At 42.0% G+C, this 22,896-nt stretch overlaps 1 protein-coding gene across 1 annotated transcript; it reads right to left on the minus strand.

The window, feature by feature from the left end:
- Nucleotides 1-209: 209 nt before the first annotated feature.
- On the minus strand, nt 210-4,233 carry smtla (somatolactin alpha). Its single transcript, XM_068584999.1, has 4 exons — nt 4,027-4,233; nt 2,565-2,678; nt 1,140-1,319; nt 210-467 (listed from the first exon to the last, which is right to left on the minus strand). Exons 1-4 carry the CDS (start codon nt 4,231-4,233, stop codon nt 273-275), a joined length of 696 nt encoding a protein of 231 aa, XP_068441100.1. The 3' UTR covers nt 210-272.
- Nucleotides 4,234-22,896: the final 18,663 nt, after the last annotated feature.

A 22,896-nucleotide genomic window follows, 5' to 3' on the forward strand; every position in this document is an offset into this window, starting at 1 on the left:
GCAAATAATCTTTTGGGAGTTTGCCCTCTGTTGCCTTTGCCAGGTTAAAATAACAACTGAGAATATGAAATGTAGCATGCTGTAGAAAGGGCACAGCATTACACCTACTTACTTTTGTGTGAAGGTATCCCAAAGCAATCAATAAGGAATGTGCTGCATCGCAAGCAAGGCTGCTGAATGGCCAAAGGCATGGTCATATATCTACGAGTGCGCGGCTTCTAACCTCAGGAATTCATTTCAAGATGTATTATTGAAAAGCTACACTTTATGTCTTACGAGCAGTTGTATTTGTCAGTTTGTCGACACTTGAGCAGCTTGAGGAAAGCCTCCATCTTATGGGCGTCCTTCTTGAAGCAGCTGAGCAAGGTGTAGTCCCGCATCACAGATTCCAGCATCTCCGGCTGCACGTCGTTCTGGAGGAGGCCGTGCTCGTTGTGGTTTATGGTCAACGTCCCCTCATCCAACATCTGCGCGGCAACATTCGGAAAACAAGACAAGGGTGAAAGGTGTGTTTTGTTTCGGGTTTTAAAGTGTGTGTTTAGCTCAGTGGTTCTCAAACTGTTTCTGTCACGCCCCACTTTGGAGGAAGCAAAAGGTTCGGGCCCCGCCGCTCCAACAACATCGGAACAAAACGGTCCAACTTTTTGAGACTGCTCCATCCGTGCTTTTTTAATTAATAGATTAAAGAAAATTGAAATCCCTTTCAAGTAAACCAGATTGCTCCATCAAAACTACTAACACGTACAATCACTTTGTTAAAACAACGCAAATAAAGTTATATCTGTGCAAAAAAAACAGCTAATATTTGGCAAAAAGATTACCAAGGAAGCCGGTTGGATCCCTGTTTTTTCCCCATAGTTTCATGTTGCAGTGTTCTTGAGCCAGACACTGAAACCCTAATGCTTCACAGCAGCACAAAGCTCCTTCATTACTAAGGTTCATGGGTAAAATGCAAATAATAATTCCCCCACTGTGGGGTTAATAAAGGATTCTTAAAAAAATAAATATATTGTTTTTTTTCAAAGAATCTGCATCTCCCCCGTGCCCCACCTGTAATACCTCCGCGCCCCACTAGATGGTCGCGCTCCACACTGGTTTGGTTGACTATCAGTGCCCCTAGGCAATAGGATTCCACCCACCTTCTGGATGAGGGTCACCACCCCTTGCTCCAGACTGTTCAGTTTCTCAGACACCCACTTGGTCTTGTTGAGGAGGACTTCAGGAGCGGCATCGTAGCGGTCCAGCGAGGTCTTCAGATAGACCAGAGGCTCGATCCATGACTGGACCAGCATCAGCACAGAGTGGAGCAGCCATTTGTCCTGCAGGGCACACAGGCGACAGGACAAAAGAACAGAATAAAGATAATCCAAAAAAAAGAAAAAAGAATGTACAACAACACACGATAGACCTACAACTGACTCTCCTCTATTCATGTCTTTGTGAGAAAATGTATGTCTTTAATTAATAGTAGCCATGTGCCCTTTACAATTATTGTAAGATAGTCATGAACTGAAGTGATCCAAAAAGACAGATGAGCTCAATAAAAAGCACGGCTTTTGATCAAGGGCTCGACAGCCACAAAACATCCAGCAACAACAGTGGGTTGAAATGTCACGGGTGAAGCAGTTGAGCCTGCTTAAATCCCTCCGAAGCATAGGCAGACTCCAACGCGAGTGCAAATGACCAGCGCACAAATGGCCATTAAACCGCAGAACAGGCGATATTTCAGCAGAAAAGGGCAGAGGATAAATTATGAGCAATATATGCAGTACATGCAGTTTCAAAGATCACATTTACCATCATGGCGATGACTTAACTTTCAACCGGCATTTTCAATTTTGCTCCAATTTAGTCTGTGAAGATATTGTTTTTGTCATATATACTTGGCCTCTGTTAATTGAAGGAGGATTATTGTGGAACTTCCCATTAACCAGATTACAGTTCACATTAGCCTTTCGCTAAGTGGTTCGATCGAGTTTCCACACTACAGATGGCGCTGACATTTGGCCTGAAAGGTCACGGCTCGTCGGACGGCTTTCATAACCTCGGTCGGCAGGGGCGAAAGAAAAATGAAATGTTTTACAAGCAAGTACATTTAAAAGATTTGAGGACCTTTTATTGTAATTAGTGCAAATAACTCATCATTTACTGACGGTGGGGGAGGGGAAAGACTTAGACGGAGGGGGAGGTGCCGTCGCACACGACTCATCGTGATAAAAAAAGAAAGCTCGGGCTCTGCAGCTTCAAAGTGATTTGTGAGCAGACCCGTGTATGCATTAACATCACCCAAACAGCTGCAAACACAAATACACACGCACGAGAATTAGAAACTCCACTCAGATGCAAACAGACACTCGCACAAACACTAATCCATACACACACGCAACCTCATTTACTTGTATATTTGCTTCGCTCAGACAAGGAAACTGCCTCACATATGAGCTGCACACACACACACACACATATATGCACGCACACTGTCATTGTTAACAGATTGTGATCAAAGCCCTTGCAAATTGAAATTCAAAAAAGATTCTGTCGCCATCAGCGGCCCCCGTACTCACAGATATCTGCTGGATTTCATTCCTGGAGCTGGGGATGGGTAAGGTGTTGGTGATGCACGCATAGCCACCTTGGTTCCTCTGGATCTGCAAAGGCATCGGGATGAACATATCCTCCTGCAAAGCAAACAAGCATGGTGGGGAGGGGTGGGAGGAAATACATGAAATACACTGCACCTCCGGCCGTACATATTTCTGTCACGGCGCTGACTGACCCGTTTATCCTCAACCCACATGAAGGTTAAGCGTCTAGAATTCAGAAAGCGTTCGCCTTCGTTTGCTCTCCATATGAAAAAGTAACGGTCACGAGCAGTGTGTTCCACTGGTTGCACTCTTGTCCTAACCCTTGTAATGAAAAAACAACTACAGGCGGAGAACACTTCAGCGGATTTCTGGGATTGTTTTTTTTTTTTTATGAAAAACCTTCAGTTCTCGCAGTTCCAGAACAACAGGAACACACAAAAAGACAGGGAAACAACGACAGCCGCTTCACCGCTCTCGGCCACTGGAGATACGGCGGAGATTCATTTTGTTCGGCAGCGTGTTCCCGTCTGGAGACCGCATGCGGCGTCTTCTCGGTAACAAGTCCTACATCATCCCATTTCAAAGACCATTTCGGCGCTCGAGCCACAGAGTGAAGGGGATTCAACAGGCTGCAAAACCTGTGCTCTCACTGCGGCGGTATATCATTATCACATTCCTGTTACTCCACTGTAGGCCTGCTTCTTCAATAAAACATCTTTGGCTCAGAGGAGGGATGGAAGATTACTTTGAAGCCTGGCAGCGAGGCGATGATCATGTCAGAATCAAAAGCAAATAACACAAGAGTATCTAACGGAAAGTGTCGGCGCTTTTGGTCCGGCGTATTGCGAAAAAAGGCCAACCAAAAGTCATTTTGTTCCCATTGTGGAACACATTCCAAGTGGTGCGAGATGGCATGCTATAGATTTGGTGATGAATACAACACATAGCGTGGGAATAATAACTGAGCAATGTATTTTTTTTATGAATTTTGTAGTGTTGACGTGTGAGAAAACAACATAATTCTATTACTTCCTTGGATGTCTTCTTCTTTTGTACTATATATAAAAAATGAATAGCATTCAGCTTTTAACATGCAAAATCATACATTGTTGTTACCATGGCCTTTTGCCTTAGCATTATTACAGCAATGCTTTTTAAAATGCAGATTCCACAATCCATAAAGGTTGTATTTTTAAAATCATCACGCTCAACTGGAGAATAATGATAGACTTTCTTAGATTGCATTTCAGTTGAATCCCCTCTTTTTTAAAGCCTATAATGAAAACATTTTCTCAAGTGATGCTCAGTGTGAAGCGTGATTCAGTTTCTCCCGAGGCTATGCACACACTAAACACATGCCTTTATGGCAAAATGTAAAACATATAATTCCCTCCATTCAACACACAGGGTTCATTTTGGGCTAGTGGACAGAGTTACTCACATACAGAGCGCACGATTCTTCTGAGACACGGTAGATGAGCTCAGCATGCTGGATGACTCGGTCTAGAAGTTTCTCGAGGGAGATGGAAGGGCAGCGGGAGAGGCCAGTCTGCTCTTCCCTGCAGTCTTGCGGGATGCTTAAGGTGAGCAGGTTAGGCCAGAGCAATACAGCCCACGCACCCCACTGCATGACTGAAGACAAATACATAAATACTGGTTTAACAAATACGCACACAAACATGCACAGACCATCAAAACCCTGATCCGACACGTCTTCATTGTTAGCTGCAGTTCTGTTTCATCAAATCTGTCTGATTTACTCCATGAACTGGTGTACTTTATATCTGTTAATACAATTACAAAACCCTTTCTGTCTTCATCTGCGATGTATTACCTGACACAAGGGGCATTCTGAGAGTCTTCAGGTCCTTCCTTGCTTCTCCAGCCGGCCGACTTTCTTTATAAAGCCCGAGCAGGCCATGAATAAAGGAAAAGGTGACTTTTGTCTTGCGTAGGTCCTTGTAAAATGATACTGGTCTTCTCAAAGCAACGCATTTCTCATCCAATGCATAACACCAAGGTGGTAACTATAGTCAGGCATGCCAGGCCTAAATATTCACTGTTTCTCGATTTCAAGTAACGAACTGGAGGTTTCTTTCAAATGTATTTGACTATATGAAATCTGGATCAGCGGGTTTAAAAAAAGAAATCCAAACAAATGTTTTGTACATTTCTATTCCACCAGCATCCCGATGCCATTGGCCGACGATCCACGAAAGAAGACTGAGACTGATTAGATTTATCAAACAAAAGCTCTAAAAAGGAACAGGCAGAAAAATCCCTCCTTTCAGCTGAGGTAAGTATGTAATGTCGATTTCAACATGAAGGGCAGAGAAGGCTGCAGAAAAGACAGCGTAGAACTGCAATAGACACAACAAAAAGGGGCTGAATGAGTGGGATTGGGGAAATCACTGAGATCTGACAAAACCCCTCAAATCGTCTTTTTTTTTATTTTGACATTCACATTCAATTCTGCTCAGAAAAGCATGGGTGTGCGAGAGGAGCTCAACCCAGAAGCTACGGTTTTTCCAATTGTAATGACTGTTTAGCTGTCACAGAAGGGAGCCCATGTTTAGTAGGAATCCATGGCTGCTTGAAACAGACTCCATTATTAAACGCTCCACTTCCCCACTGCACTACTTATTTAATCTGTCCGTGTGAAAGTGTAATCAAGTTGTAAGATTAACGGGGAGCAATTGTCTGGTAATAACTCCATCCATTTATATAAGATAAGATAAATAATGTTGAATCCCGAAATTAGTTGTTTTTTTTTCCTTTTACATGGACCAAGACAATGAAGAGGCGGACAGCCTTCAAGAGGCTCAAATGTTTAAGACATTGAGTGAAATATGTTTAAGGATGAGCGAAAAGCAGACTGGAGAGCAACGCGTGGCAGCTGCTGCGTGTCTTGTTACTGAAGAGATAGCTTCCGCCCACCCTCAAGACACCTGAAGCCTCGTGTCACATATGCCAACCTTTTCCACATTGAACAATGTTCCCTTCTTATCACCTTTCCTTTAATCCTCCACTTCCTTCCTGCTCCCCTCCACCTCATTGGTGGCGAAACAGATTTTCAAAAAAGGTAAGCGCACATCTCAGAGAAAAAAAACAACCCAAAACATCTTGGTAAATCCTTTTATATGTACAGGGAATGTATTTTGGTACATTTTATAAAACATCCACACGAACGTGAGAGGACTCAGGTTATAGTTATGAGAGTGGTTTTGCTCAATCTAATCCGATTTGGATATCTTCCAAAAACAAAAAAGGTATTTGTGGCCCAACCTTTTTACGGGTTTAACCCAATTTATTGTATCAATTCCCATTTCAGGTAATTAATGTCAGTGTAAGCGTGACTTGTGCCTCCACAATCTTTTAACACTGTTTTTTTTTTTTACACACATCAAAGGAGGTCGAGCATTAGAATATAAACCAAAACCAAAACAGAGCGTCTGCAATCATCAGTAGAAGATTGGTCTGAACCCCCTCAGGCATACAAGAGACACACATCATACATATTTAAGAAAATATATTTAATTGAACCAAATTGAATCGAATTAAACTCCATCTTCTGCTCAGGCAGTCATTACTCCGCTCTCTCTTTACATAGACAATAGTTGTTTGCTGCCATCTTAATGTTGTGTGTGTTGAAAACAGCTCCTTTAGAGCAACATGCTCAAGCAAACAAACAGCGGCCTTCAGGGAGGAGCAGAGAACGGCAGCAGGAGACAAAGAGGGAGAGTCTGCGTAGCAGCCAGGGCCTCGCGTCTCTTTCCACGAGCTGGTCTGAGACGCAAAAGAGAGTAGGCAAAGACATGGATTTGAGCAGAAAAAGCATATTGAAAAAGACTCTTAGACTGGGAACACTGGGACCAGCACTAAATAAGTAAACATGCCTCAGAATTGTGTGAACAGTCCCAAGTAGAGGGATCAGTGGAGCGCGTCACTTTACAATGCCGAAAGTACTCCAGAGAGCGAGAAACATATAGGAGGGAAATCAGAACGCTGAGTCTAATATGAGATAGTATCAGCAATAATATTAAAGAGAACCGAGTGTGGACTGGTTATACTGGGACAAAGAGAACCGAGTGTGGACTGGTTATACTGGGACAAAGCGGCTGTGCGTGGCTCTTGGAGAAGATTGAGGAGGACTCCACGTGGCTCTGGTTGAGACAGGCGAGTCACGACAACAACACACTCTTTGGGAGGCCGTCATCGCGGGGTGTGTGTGTGTTTGTGTACGCTTGCTCAGCAGCATGTTAAGCAGAAAACTGTGTCGCTCACCTACCACTTGGCTGCAGATGCCACAGAGTTTTAAATTGTTTAAACATATTGCTGTCTGCTTTTGTGATGTTTTATTCTGCTGTTGATTCTGGTGACGCCTTCATTCTGTTCGTTCTGTTGCACTCACCGCGGTGTCCTCTCTTGTTATTGTGTCATTTGTTTGCTCTTCTTGGCTGGTTGTGAAATTGATAATTGTATGCTCCAGTCTGAAAAAGATTAGGCCTATTGCTAGTTTAGAGACGAGTCGGCTGTGGTGCGAGAATGTTAATGCAGTAGTTTGTGTTGCCTGACAATGTTTGATTTTATGGGTCTGTCATACAACCTCATTAGATCATTTTTCTTTTCTTTAACCCCCCTATTAAAATATAAGTGTTGTTTTAGTGCTTTCACTTGCCTTCTTAATACATTGTTCTGTCTCTAACTGTACGCTCAAGCTACTAAAAGGCCTTCAATAGGAATGTGTTGTATATAAAAAGGGGTCACTGATGATGTTCCAGGTGTGTGTATGTTGACACATAATGCGATATATTTAACGGATGTTAACCAATTTAATAGTATCATTATGATGTACATTACTTTGACTTGACCCTGTCAACCTGCTGCTTTTTGGCGACGATTGCTTGGTTCTGCTTCTGTAAATACAGTGTTTCTTCTAGTAGTATTTGACGGGTCATTTTCATGTTCGCTTCTCTCTTTTCTTAACCTGGAAACGGAGGCCTTTTTAGGAGAGATTTTACCATCTCATTTTCATTTGAAAGAGTTTGTTTGCACCATAACAGCAACATCCCACCATTACTGTACTCCTCTTGCACAGGTTACGTTCTCATCTCTACTCTTGTTTTGTCGTTTGACAAACTGACAATACAAGAGTAGAGATAAACATGCACCTGCACTCAGCCCTCCATTCAGGGCAGACGTTAAAATGCAAATGCATGTTCAAACGAGCCCTTGCGCAGCTTTAGTCAACTACTGATAAAACGGTGGCATCCTTTCTGCATAACTTAATACGTTGTCCAGTATTGTACCGTCCAGTAGTTCAGTTTTTTCGCTCTAAATGGCTCCTCAGGTTTAATCCTGTGCTCAATTCACATGACTGTCTCCACATTCTCATTTGCAGGATATCATTTTGCGAGAGGCTGCTTTCACTCTGGTGTCCATGGCTACAGAAGCTGTGCACAGTCTCCATGTCACCCTGGAGGTTATGTCGACTGAGCCTCCCCCTTGTCAATGGCAGATGCTTGACAAAGTGGTGCTGCACCTGTTTCTCATCATGTCATATGTCAAGTGTGGGATTTATCTCCAAAAATCACACTCCCAACGCTGTAGACTGTGCTTTTCAAGTCTTAACGGTCCCCTAAGACGAACCTGCAGTTTCATAGTCTTTACAATCTCTCTGCAACTAAATAAACTACAGGTCAATTTCCAAGTACATGTTTTTCTCAGTACTCTGACATCTTGCTTTTCTAAGTACCCAACCACATAACCAAATTTGAATGACTTACAGTCATTCGAATTTGAATGAAACCACATTTGAGAGTATGCAAGAACATTTTCCTATTCTTACCCTTTTTCCTTTCTTCCCCTAAAAATCGGTAGGCTCGTGTGCTAAAAGCAATCCAAACTTCATAATATGTAAAAGACCCAGATTGTACCGACTGATGTGCGGGCCTAGAAGCAGTGCAACGAACACAGTGAATCGATTGAGAGAGAGAAACTTCATTTCCAGACAGACGACACACACACACACACAGGCAAACAGTCTCAGAGCCGCTGGGGCAGAAGCCACGGCAAGAAACCTCGTGGTCGTTTACCGGGGAAGAGGCTGGGCGGAGAAGTACAAACTGGCAGGTTTGGCAACGGCGAAAACAGTCGGAGGGTGACGTTTTTGTGTGTGTTTGTGTGGCTGAAATACTAAAAGGTGCAGCGGGCAGGTGACGGTGATTGAGCTGACGAGGTGGGTGTGACAGGTGTTCTGAATTAACTGATTAGGCGAGTGAGAGAGAGAGAGAGTGGCAGGCGAGACGGGAAGCTGAACTGTGGCGTTGATGAATGAATGATGAATGCAAACGGCGTACATGATTGTTCATGACAATTGCAAATTCTCAAATAATTGCCAATGCCTTGTCACCTGAGGGTCGTACTGTCGCTGAAACAAAGAAGGAACGGTTCGATAAGAAAACATGTCTCGCGGGCCATGACTGCAACGTGAGACGGTTGAATAATTCCATTTAGTTGTTTTTTTTCTGCTTGAGAAGTTCATCTTTGAAATTGTGGTGTTGTCCATGAGAATCAAAAGACACTTTTTATAGCTGGTGATAGTGCGAGGCTACGTAAAAACATTTACCAAAAGCGAGACAAATCTGACTACGAGAAAATTGGTGAATGTGGCATATTCTCCAAAATCCATTGTGTAAGCCACGTAAGAACTCAAGTACTTACTTGCACGAGGCCCATCGTCTACTGCACGTGTTACAAGTTTCCAGAGCTTTCCTTCAAGTCGTACATCCTTAGGAGAATCATAGTTATTTATATACGTTTTATCTTAGAAACTTCTGGAAGCTTATTATAAAATCCCCTCTGCAATACTTACGCCTCATCAATGCAGCGATAACAAGCATATTCTACAGTAACGATTTTCTCCCATTTGCTTCAATTGTATTTTTATTTCATATCATGCACTACTTTTTTCCCCACGGCACTAATTTGATGAGACGACAATCAGCGACAGTTCTTACATATCAGTGTTACCTTTTTACATTTTCTTGTTTTACTGTTTCATTTGCACCTACGAGGTGTGTTTACCCGTGGGCAAAGCCACTTTGCTATTTTAGAACCTCATTTGATTCCTGAAGCAATTTCCGGTTTGAAATCCAAGGTGAGAATTGTATCACCAAAGATATGCATTAATAAAAAAATACATGAAATGGAGTGCATTTGCACCAAAGCGTTGTTTCTATTTGTCGAAACTAGTCCCCATACGATATCATGTCTGGCACCTATACTTGTGTATTATCTTAATATCAAAACGATCCATCTGTGGGGGGTAAAAATAAAAAAAATAAAAAACAACAGATAAGAGAGAGTTGGAGTATGAAATGAGATGAATCACTCGAATAGAAAAACATGTATTTTAGTCTCGAATCTAAAACAACAAGGAGTGGTGATGCAGAGTGGAACCCGACAGACTCTGAACAGAAGTTATTGCCTTTGCATTAAACTGTGCTCTTCCACAAACTACAAAGTGCTGCAATATTTGTGATTCTCAGTATAATTGAAAAGGGTTCACCATCCGTTATACCTCAACCCTCTTTTCATACGTCGAGTCTGATTTCTCTTTCAACTTCCACCACGGTAGGCTTTTGCTGAGCACACCGTGCGTGCTGTTTTGTCCGAAGCAGAGTTTTACGCATTTCACATCGCAAAGGGTCTTTTCATGTGCCACCTTACAATTTCTCTGGAGCATTAAAGCCAGACCTGTGACCTTGAAGCTGCCGCTGCTTGCTTTTTCTTCACCTTGTGTTAGAGGAAAGTACCACAATGTTGTTGTGTCTACTGTTCTCTCTCCACGGGTTGTCGAGATGCGCTTAAATGGTAATTCATGTCTTGAATAGATGAAATGTGTTGTATGTATGTCTATAAATAAACCAGAGTATATGACTTGTAAAAAGTTGAACATTTAAGTTTCTATGTCACGCCTATGGTATATTTATAAAATATGTGTTTTGTTGTTCTGGACAATACAGTTAAAGAAAAGATGTGGTTGAAAATAGATTTCCTGCCCATGTAAGGAGCATGATTACACGCCATGTCTGTCATGCTATATCGAGGACTGCAAAGAGAGAAAATGCCCACTCCACATGAACTCACATGAATCACTCCGGTCCCAACGGACTTCTCCTGCTCGGTTGATTGGCAGCTCTTCGATAGGGACATATTGCTGCTTTCTTCGATAATATAAAAAGTTGTGTGCGTGGGTGTTTGTGTGTGCTTGAGATGCAAAATAAAACTGGTTCATATTGTTGAAAGGTTCCGTGAAGAAAAAGGCAAACGTAATGTCATGGGTATAATTGTATTTGCATAAAGAATAGATTTTTTTTAAGACAATGCAAACCATATCGGTGGGCAGCATAGAGTGGAAGGAAAATTAATTAAGAAAAGAACAAAACATGAACGCCATCACTGGATATTTGCCATACACAACATGAATACTGACATTTATTTTGGAATGGTTCCAGACAGTAACACACATTATTCACTACGTGTTGTTTTTACATTATCATTTTATTTATACTGATTATTTATTTATGTTTTTCAGCTTCTGGCATTATTCTAACATGTACCCACAACTTCCTTGAAATGCGATTTTGATAATCATGGGTCTTACCTGATTTGAATAAACATTATACATTGCAGTTTGTTTTGCACAAACCTTTTTCTTTTGTGTTTGTCTATATTTCAGACCCCTTATTTATGGCTCGGTATTTACAATAGGTTCAATATGGGCACTGACAGAAGGACAATAGTTTTTAATTGGATTCACCTCAGTGTTTTTTTGTGTGTGCCTAGTATTTTTTACAATTTGCGTGCAACAATCAGTAGTGTGCATGACAGTAATGACGATACATACTGAATAAGTGAAACGTGAAGATTCCTCTGAACGAGGCAGTACGGCATACAGCCGTGTTTTTGATATGCAATATCGTAACCTCCCTTGACATTAAAACATAATACAATATTGTTGTCTTCTTCTCAGGCTTCAAAGGAACGGGACAATTGCGTATTCACGTCAGTTCTCACCGACACTGGACAACCAGCTGAGTTGTCCTTTTTTGTCTGGATTGCTCATTTATTATCATATTCATTTTTACGAGCTAAATCATAAAAACAAAAACAGTTGGATGATTAGCCTCAAGTATGTTTCATGCCTATATTATTTCTTCATGAGAAAAGAGATATGAAGAATACAGCTCTTTCATTTTTTTTTTAAATGGGGAAAAAAGGTTATAATATTGTAACCCTGGTTCTATAAACACACAAAGAGCTCTCTATTTGACTTCATGGGTATTATTCTCAATGTATGCTTTACAGTGTCAACTGTAAAGCGTAAGGTAAATATCTTTCTGGAAACCCAAAAGTCTTTGAACTTTAGTTTTTTTATCCATTTTTATTGAGAACGAAGAACACAGAAATGTGATATTCTTGGTCCTGCTGTCATCTGTCCTCTCTCCTCCTCCTCACCGTCTGCAGGTAACCTTAGCAGATGGAGGAGGGGCTGCTTTGTCTCAGCCTGCAGAGACGTTTACAACAACAAACTAAGACAAACAGTTTACATTGTCATGCTTGTTGAACAGATGTATTCATAAAGTATTGGCTTTTTTTTAATGAGAAATGTCTTACACTATAGAGAATTAACGATTTCTAACTTTTAATAGCAGTAATTAGGCTGAAAGAAAAACTTAAATTAACTTAAGAGTTATACAATAATTGTAGCTTTAGATTGAAGTAGACAGCATGACAGACATTTAAGAAATCGTCAAAGTATACCAAGCAATTACTGTTTCTTTTTCACAGCAATGCCGACAACAGACACGATTATCACATTGACGGATACAGAATTACAAGTACTTGTGCAATTATTGTAACAATGAAGAGTTGAAAAGTGCACATCTTGAAAATAGTACAGTATATAAAGCAAAGAGTCTTTTTTTATCATGTACATTTCTAGTTTATACCAATTTTGTGTGAAAAGTGTTGTTGGGTGTTTGCATTGGATTGAGCCTTCATGCTCACCACATCCCTTTCTAGCTGACACATTTGCTTAATCTTTGAATTGTTCTCGATTGTAAATTTGGATCAATTGAAACATACAGAAGCATCAAAGACGACATGTTGAGAACACAACTAATGCACTCGGTTACATGAACAGGGTAACATTTCTCTCTCTTTTACACTTGAGTCACTCCTGCTTTGGTGCAGAGCTCTTTGGTAAAAAAAAACAACATATTCTACATGCATGCCATTGGCTGTTGGTCAGTTTTTTTCATACTAATCACAATTCAGTACTGATGGTAACCGATACATATAATCGCGACACATCGGTCACAATACAATATATTGTGGTATTATACATATAACAACACTAAAATGGAGCTTACATTACATCTTGCTGTATACAACCTCGATACTCTCATATGTACATTACATATTGATACCTCAGCGGACAAATTGCATCAAAACTACTTCAAAGGGTATTTGGATTGCACAGTCACTCAGCAGAGAGCAACACTGAACGAAAATGCGATTGCCATAAAATATTAAAGTGCATATATTGTCTTTTCATTGCGTCACTGAACCCTTTTCCACTAAAATACACTTGCCACGACTTCATTTAAAAATGAAATGCATACTGTGATCTCTTGTTATTGTATCTCTGACCCCTCCTAACCTACATATAGACACCATAAACATATCATGGCTGGGTCTTTCCCCATTTATGTCCCATACCTCCAGGTAAACTCAGTGGTCCAGTCGTCTACCATCGCACATCAGAGCTACACTTTGCTAAGTCCTGCCACTACACTACTATATCCATCATGTGTCGCCAGGAAGGATCCGGGATCACATATACGGCTGCTTGCTCGTGAGACTATGTGTTGGGATTTTTGGCTGGATCATGTGGCGGGGCGGGAGGTCACTGGCCTCTTGGCTTATTGACACCCATAGGGATTCAAGGCAATTTAAAGGTCATTTTGAAATGCATTTCAAACAGGATTAGGTATCTATAGTAGTCGCGGACATACTGAGACACTTTCGCGTCAAAAAGTAGCGCAAAAGTAAGCTATATTGATATTTTTGCACAATTCTAGCATGCATATTTCCTCTCTTCTTTTTTTTTTTAGGATTTTGAACCACAGCAAACGTAATTTGACCTATGCTAAACTAATAGTTGAAGTCCACATTCATATTTTCCTCTTTGATTTCTGCGGGTTGACAGAAAAGCCTCGCCCATCAGAGGCAGGGCACTGGAGAGTTGCAGATGACAGTTCTGGGCTGATCCATTACCACCTCGCCCCGGGCTTAATTATCATCTCCCTCCAGTAGCATGCAACATTCCCTCCTCCGAACGCAATCTTGCACTAACTTCTCAATCTGCTTGCAGCAGGAGCGGCACTTCGGTTTCTTTTGCATTCACAGTCCCCTCCCTCTGGGGCTCCTGGTGGCGCACACCTGCATGCATAAAAACAACAATTAGAGAGTGATCACGATGATCAGTGGCGATGAATTCAGCTCCGGAGTTTATTCCCCACTGGGATGTGGTGGCAACGCAGACGGGGAGAGGTAGCGACTGTAGCATGCCTGTCTTGCCACGATGCCACGTGCCATTTTTTTTTTTTTTTGACAAGTCTCGGGGATAAAGGAAGCGGGCATAAAGCTTTAAATCAAATTGGTCACACAGCCTTGCCAATCACTGTGGACAACATATGCAGGCTCACAACCAAGGTGAAGCGGCTGTTACGTGTCTCGGCGGTGAGCAATCTCCCTCTGCTCTGAAATGGAAATGAAACTGTTACACACCCACACCTATTGAGCAAGGGATTTGCGTGGGCCGAGGTACAACTATACTCGATCGCCACTGTGGGAGAAGCTTTAGCTTTGCCCTTCTTCAAAGTGAGATTTACAAAAAGGAAATGCTTGGCTGGGTTTATTCAAAAGAAGCTCCTGATGGTGGGAAGACAAAAGGTACTTCACACTATCCTCCCTGGGGCACATGTACTCCAAAGCTCCACTTCTTCTGCTTTACTCCTTATTCTAAGTACATGTTTCCCCTCTAGAGTGCACTGCACTCTCTCCTGCTCCCGGTTCTCTTACTCAATCTTTTACCTTTTTTTTTTCTCCTTTTTATTCTTTGTGTACCTACCCACGTTTCTCTAACTTAATTTCACTTGTCTTTTCCCCGTACACCCCGCTGTCTCTCGTCTGCATCGCTCTCTCTCCTCTACTCCTTCACGTCTCCGCTCTCACCTCTAAGTTTCTCTCTTTACCTCCTGCCTTCTCCTCTCTCTCTCTCTGCGTACTTTCTCCCCGTCTCTGTCTGTCTGTTGGCTAGCTCAGAGCAAAAACCCTCTATTAACAGACGCCGAGGCCAGATGGCGGCTCAGAGATGGATCATATCAACTCTGAAGGTCTCTGTGAGTTCCAGACTGCTTTTTTTTTTTTTTTTTTCTGGGCGTCTGAAAAAATAACTTGCACTTTACCATTTCACCTACAGACCCAGTGTGGGACTTGTTACTTAAATTACTATTGCGTATCAGCCCCGGAAAGCAAAACCAAATAATGTTGCTTGTCGTTCATCAGAAAGCCTAATATTAGAAGTGGAAACTTTGTTCAGAAAACATTCTTGGCCATTATTAATCTTATCTCGCTTACTGAGCCAAAACCAATTCCAGGAACAGGAGTGTTTTGTGTCGATTTGGACATGTCTTTTCATTACACTCTTTCATTACACCCTGTACCCTCACTAAAGGCTGTCAAACTGTGATGGTTCTTGTTAACGCACAGACTTCAAATCCCCTGGTGACAGTATTTATTCTCAAAGGGAACTTGTAGGTTGAGAAATATAACATGTCTGCAAATACCAAAAAAGAAGAGAAGCAGGTAGGATGTATCCACAGGGAGAAATCCCTGCAGTTTGCCTAATGAGGCATAGCTAGACTATACACTTTGGTCAGTTCAGGAGATGAGCGTGAAATTCCCCATTAAATAAAGTGAATCTCACATTAAGAGGCCCACTCTGAGGCAAAGCATGTGTAGTAGGGATGGCCAGCTCAATTAATTCACAGTCCCTCAGCACGTTTCTTCAAAATCAAGGACTTGCTTTATGGCATCGGGCGTCCAACCGCCCATTTGTCCGGTTTGTGTTGCCTCGTTGCGTGTCCCTTTCTGGGGTTATCAGGAATGACTACACCACTGCACACTGGGTTTCGGCTTTGCCTCAATGCCAAAACGAGTCGTCTAATTCTTGTTTTTTCGTGACTCCACGTGTCTGCCCGCCGTGCAATGGCGATTGACCCCTCACCCCCACGCCCACCTCGGCCTATCTGTTTGCCACGCTAAAGCTTCAGTCTTGCCATCCCCCCCCCCCCCCCCCCCCACACACACCCAACCCTCCTTCGTCCTTTACCTTTTTAGTGCGGAGAAACAAGTTCATTGTGATTCGGAAAGCAGTTCCACGGCTCAATGGGTTCTGCTTGAAATGAGATTTGAGAGAGTGAGCATGAGAGAGGAAGACAGAGAACCTCCAGCTGCCTCGCGTCTTGATGAATAAAAGATGGAGGCACTAGCGTCTTATAAACAACAACAGAGCATAATTAGTTCGGTTCTTTTTTTTTTATTTTAGGAGCACTTTATGTGACATTTCCTTTGTGTGGCTGCTTTCATCACGCACGTTCTGCCTGCTTTACATGTTGTGTGGACTTCCTCTCTCTTTCTTCCTTGTAAGTCAACAGTAAAGCTGGAATAATATTTGTGTTCTATGAAAATGTAAATACTGACAGACTATTCTATATATTCTGCATATTGTTCCCAGTTTATGTTGTAATATATCGTGTCTATATGCATACATTGCTTACAACAAACTGGCACTGGGAATTTTAATAAGTATTCATGTTGTATAACATTGCAGAATCCTGTGGCGGTGTTCATGATATTTACAAACCAGGGCTGGGTTAAGTGGAGCACTTCAAGTATGAAGCTTGTCATATAAAAAAAAAACCAAGAAATTCCCCCCAAAATGTAAAGATAAACTATTATCATCACTGTCAAAACATCTACAAAGACTCATATAATGATAAACTGGCCATTTACAATGTTTTTGTCCTCCAGCTCTGTCGGTTACTTTTAAATGCTGAACACTGTTCATTTTGTGTCGATGCAGTTAATCTGTATCTCAATATGTAAGACTCTGACTCATACAATAAAGCTTTTATAATAATCATACACTTTATAGCAAAAGCACCTGTAATTTAGACACGTATGATTGTTTCTATTTTAACCTCTGTTAGCTGTCTAATGCTTTCTTAAAACGTCACTCTAATGGGCTATTTGTCAGACTTATTTTGCAGCAGGCTATACTAATTGGCTTTTAGCGTAATAGGGCCTACCTTTAGCTGTATTTGTGATTGCGGTAATTCTACATCAAAGTCCTTTTCCATTAGCGTTTACGTCGTTTTGCCAACCCCCCTTGTAAAAAGCAAAGTCAGTATATGCATGTTACAATGATGGACAACTTACCTGACATTATAAAGACTTATCGAGACAGTCAATTCCCACATTTTGGAACACCGGGGAATATGAATCAAATTCTTAAAACTGCCAGATCAGTTTGACTCGGATGTGTGACGTCTGTTGACGCGCGGGAGTCTCTCCGCATATCGTCCGCCCTGCTGAACGCGGCCCAGTCTAATGGCATCTGTGATATCCCCGGAGCACCTTAAAAGAAGCCGATGACGGCACGTGTTTGTATTTCTTCTCCTTTTTTTTCTTCTCCCCTCGTACACGGACAAACACGCGCGCCGTCCTAATCTTTAATTCCGCTCCCCTGCCCACTGTTGATGCTTCAGAGTCGGAGCCTTGTAAAGCCTTTCGCCCCAGGTACTGCCTCAGGGTCTGAGCAGTGGTGACGGCTGGCACGTGGTAGCGGAATCAAAGGATGATTGCGGCGAACATATGTGTATTAAGGTGCGTTTGTGCGAGGGGTGTTTGTCAAAAAAGCTTCCTCGCGCCTCTTACCTTCCCAACCCCCGGCCACCTGCACAACCTTTCAGCTTTTAACCGCTCTCGCTGATCAGACGCCCCGAGAGTGCACTGAGTGGATTCAATTAGTGCGGCAGCTGAAGCCAGCGTGCTGGTGAACGGGCACACAAAGCTTCCGACACACACACACACACACACAAAAAGCCCATGCTTGCTGATGTAATGTGGAGCAAATGACCGTCGGTTGCCTGCACACAGCGAAGGGTCACCTCAGATGTCAAAATCTTTCATCCAGTTTGAATCTGTCGTCGGATGAAATTAGTGGTTTCTGATTGTGTACAATGACAGCACTTTAATGCCTTAATCCCAGTTTATTCCTGCGAAAATATTCGAAAGTTCACGATGCCAATAGACAATATTGATGGGCTTAATGATTGCAACCCACAGTTTTTTTGTTTGTTTTTTTTGCAGTATTTTTCCGATCATGGAATTCAAGTCGGGACAGAATAGCGGGATGAGACTTAAACATCGTCCTTAAATCAATGCTAACACGTTTAAACACTGGGCATGGTTAAAGAGGATGGCATCCATGGAGAGACGGTGGTAGTTGATGAATTAAATCTTAAAATAAATTTAAACCAAAGTGTGTACCATGTGTACTACGTTGTCATTTGCTAGGACAGTCATTATTTTATGTGTGGATAATACAAATAATGTCTTTACTACTTCCTGTAAAGAATAATCAATGTGATACTCAACATTGACAGAATCCTATCACATCACGTTGAACAGACAAGAGTCGAACAATTTATTTTTCTGGAGAGAGAGGATGTACTTTATTGAAAAAGATGACTCCCAGTGAATATCACAATCCGTGCTTTTGGAAAAAGCAAAAGGTATAGTTTTAGCAGAGGTCTCATTTCATAATCCACTTACTTGGGGAAAAAAAAGAACAGCAAGAAGGCTTCCTACTCCACCACACTCAAAAATCCATTAAAGAATAACTGAAATTCAGCTTAAAAATAAAAGACAATGACACCAAAATCATTAAGCTATTTCATGAAATGGGATTTCTGCGTTTGCTTTTTTTTTTTCGGTGTTTGCAAATATTCATTCACAGCGTTGGAGTAGAAAGCAAGGCAAGTGCAGGACTACCTACAAGAAGAACCTCCACTTGCTCAAAACTGGTCCTTGTTACCAACTGGGCCATGGCCGCGGGCCAGAATCCAGCCAACATTCAAAAGAAGAGGGTTGCTTTAGGTAAAGCTTTTTGTTGTCAAGGAGAAAGCAATCTGTATGGTATAGCCAATGCAACTCAACAGCAAAAGGGAAGCGGAGGAGTTTGTGATTTACATTTACACATTTGGAAACACACAAGGTGCAGCCGTCATAATGACCAGTTGAGACGCTGGGTGGTTTAAGGACGGCAGTCTTCAAGTGCAGATTCATAAGGTATCCGTTCCATTCTTCACACGACATAATGTGGCCATGGCCCTAATGGCATCTCTATTCAATAAAATATAACAAGGAAAACCTTATCTAAGTGTTAAATGGCCACTAAAGGTTGATTATCTGGGGAAAAGAAATGTACACAAACAAGAACATGGACTAACCAAAAGAGAAAGAAATACACCGAGCACATTTTATTACAAACCTCACAAAATGGGACAATGGGATTTCTCACACAGCCTGCAAATGACAATATTTTACTTTCAACATTATGAACAAAAATGACAAGGGATCTCTATGGCTGCAAAGAGATCTTTCCTTGAAACCTGTTTCCTTGGCCACTTAGCTCCACTTTTCCTATCGATACTTTGCTGTTAAATACACTGTAAGTATATTTTATGAACATTTTGCGAATATGATTTATTTAAAAAAACGAAATGCTGCATATACATTAAGGTGGAATTCATAATTGGTCATATTCGTCTTAGTATTTTATAGTACTATTTATCTTGTTACAATATTCTTGATGTATTGTTCAGTGTTTTGTGTAGTCTTGTATTTCATATGATTAATTCAGTGAAATGCTGCTTCATTGTAAATACTACCAATGAAAAGGAAAAGAAATTAAACAGAAAGCTGGTCATTTTATTACAGCTCACCCTACGGAAAGCACTTTTATACTAGGTGATTAAAACGGTGCACCTGTATGCCAGATGTGAGCACATCAGATGTACAAACATGCAGGATGCTTTCTGCTGTCTCTTTGCCTTTCTTCCCAACCTGAGGCATGGTCATATTTCCACCCCGCCCCCGCCTTCAGGGACAATACACATGAGAGAGAGAGAGAGATTCAGAAGAAACAAAGGGAATGAAGAAGAGAAAGCTATATTGCTAGAGGGACAATCATGATTGACTGCGGGTGATGAGCTTGTTACAAAATGTAATACACCATCCTCCCTCAGTGCTCATACGCACCCTAGTCCCGGGTCTATCTCCGTTTTTATCGACAATTGGGGTCCACGAAAGCCCTTTGTAATGTTGACGGGTTTGAGCAAAGACAACTGCGCGTAGACACATCCATCGGCAGCATGAGAACCTTTGAAAAAAAAAAAGAGACTTTCTTCTGTCCCTCGCTCTCTCTGTCTCGTCACATAATGGGCATCAACAAGTGGTCTTTCTGGAACCATGGGCTGGCAATTATGAATAGCCAGAGAGACACCACGAGCCTTTGAAAGCCTTATTATTACAGAGAGCAAGAGGCATACTTCTCCCGATGGAAGAACAGGAGAGAAACTCCACTTGGGTGAGGTGGGGGGGGGGGGGGTAGGAGAGGAGGCAGCGTGGGTGGATACTGAGACGAAGAATGAAAGGGGGTGACGTAGAGGATTTATGAGGAGCAGCATGCGTCCTTGCCTGTACGTGCATGCACATAAGTGTATACAGACCTGGCAGCGCTTATGAGTTGAGCATAATGTCGACTGGATGAGTGAAGAGGTGGAGAAACGGGGGCTGGTTGGTTTGAAAGGTCGATCATTTTAAGTAGTGCGTACATGAAAAGAGCGATGCCTCATCCTGTGGTCACCAGCCAACGTTCAGTATGGCTACTATTCACACGTGACCCTGATATCCAGATCCATGACTGAACCTGAGTTTGCAAAAGGAAGCAGGGGTATATAGACCCAGAATGTGTTGGTGCAGGACTTTGTCTGGGACCGGCTACCACTGTCAAAACACATCCTTTAATCTCCTTTTCCCTGTGCCCAGCCCCTTTCTTTCTCTGAAAATCTAGGGCATTCTTTTTCATCATCAGTGTGTACCCTGGTCTCTGTGGTATGCTGAGCCCCAATGCCAAAAAAAAAAATGAAACTCCATAGTTACGAAGTCTCTTTTCACTTGGCTTTGGCTGCCGGCGCTGTCCAGGGCGAGGTGGCGCATGTACGTTGTTGCCTTTGCCCTTTGCATCTATTCATGGAAAAATAGCGTACCGGAGAAGGAGTGGAATATGAACAGCTCTTTTCAACACAATGCCATTTTCATGGTTGGCTTTTAGAGCAAAGGAATTCAAAACGCATTAACAAAAAAAAGTAAAAGCACAAAAGCAAACAGTGATAGAAGTGTCTGTGTATGTGGGTGCGCGCGTTTGTGAAATGACACTTCATTAAAAACTGAGCCGATAACGATGGACTTGTGTTGTAGAAAGTGTACCATTAGCAATGGCGCTGGATTAGTCTTGTTTGCTTTCAAATTGTCGTTAAGGATGTATAAAATATAATTGAAAGAAAAATAAGACATTATTAGGATGCAACGTCGCTGGTTTGATGATGTACCCTGGAGACATACAATTCACATCAAGCAAATTTGATACAGCATCTTCTTCTGTTATCATTTCCTTGCCCATTGGCTTTTCTTGCTATCATTTCTCTAATGACAGTTTCATACCACACCATTTGGCTTATGAGCCATTGTGCTGTTTCCCTAATGCTGCTGAAAGTAACAAACGGGTAATGGCAAAGCGGATAGTTCCCTCTCTCCAACACTGTCAGATTCCCCTTTCTGGTGATGATTCTGATGATGATCTCTCAAAAGTAAAAGCAGTAACACCTCCATGTGCAAATTCTGAGACGACAGCGGGGAGTGCGCGCTTGGGCTCCCTCGTCGCACACAAACGGTGATGAATCTTTAAGGGACGCGATTGAAACCTATTGCACAAACGATGCATTGTTTCAGAGGCTGCCACTAGGTGGTAGTGAACTCCTGTCCTCCTCCCTGGTTTATCAACCCCCACGAGGCCTCTGTAACTGGGGCTGACTGTGTTGTTGTTGAAGGAGTTTGGCAGGCACACGGCAAGAGTTACAGTCCCAGGTTTAATTGTGTTCTGAATAAAAAAAACAGCCATAATGACATGGGGAATACAATAAAGCTATAATGGGCTCCAAAAATTCCATTTTAAACACTCAGCAGCCCACTGTTGTGGAACCAGTGCTATGGAGATCTGATAGGGAGCTTTTTTGCACTGGTAGCCTGTGTTCAGACTGAGTCTTGTGATCTATTATTCATTCTGCAGATATTTCTCATTGCAGCGGGTTTGCATAAACCCACAGCATCATTAAATAAAATAAGCTAATTGATCAGTTTTACTGTAGCACACTTTGGTGTTCGTTAGAACAACCCATCGAGAACTTGAGCTTTTTTGTTGTTGTTTCATGATCCTTAACGGCGATTTTCCCACATTTAAGACGGATTCAGCGACGAACAAGCGGAGGCGAGCTGGATCAGCATTTTCAAGCCTCAAGATTGAGATATTGACGTAGCCGAAATGGATTCAGATCAATAGTTGGAAGGTGCTCCTATTATTTTATACACTGATCCTACACAACATGGTGGAACGAAGAGATGCAGAACTTTAGAAAGAAAACTCTGCTCACAGCTATGTGGGAGAGAGGAAAGAAAAAAAGACAGATTGCATCTGGCAAGAGGCTATGATCTATAAAAAGGAGCTGAGGGAAGGGATAGACAAATCTGACTCTGCAAAAGCAAACAGATATATTGGTCTAAACCTCACCTAAGGCTGGAATATGAGCGATATTTGCTCTCCACTCCTTCGCGGCAACACCACCCATGCCAAACCCAAGCCAGTCAGAACAGATAATCTGGGGTGTTTCTCTGTGGCCCAACACATAGTGGCATATAACAGCCAGTGGAAAATTAATTAGCGAACGGGACAAGGTTACAGACACATAATGAAAGTTATTGGCCATGTCACTTCATCATTTCCCCAGCCCCTCCTATTACTCTCCACCGGTGTAGTCAGCCGTGAAATGGTGGT

The sequence above is a fragment of the Clinocottus analis genome, unplaced genomic scaffold (genome assembly GCF_023055335.1).
Source record: "Clinocottus analis isolate CAN_PGR_092001 unplaced genomic scaffold, fCliAna1.0.p SCAF_2, whole genome shotgun sequence".
In the NCBI taxonomy this organism is placed as follows: domain Eukaryota; kingdom Metazoa; phylum Chordata; class Actinopteri; order Perciformes; family Cottidae; genus Clinocottus; species Clinocottus analis.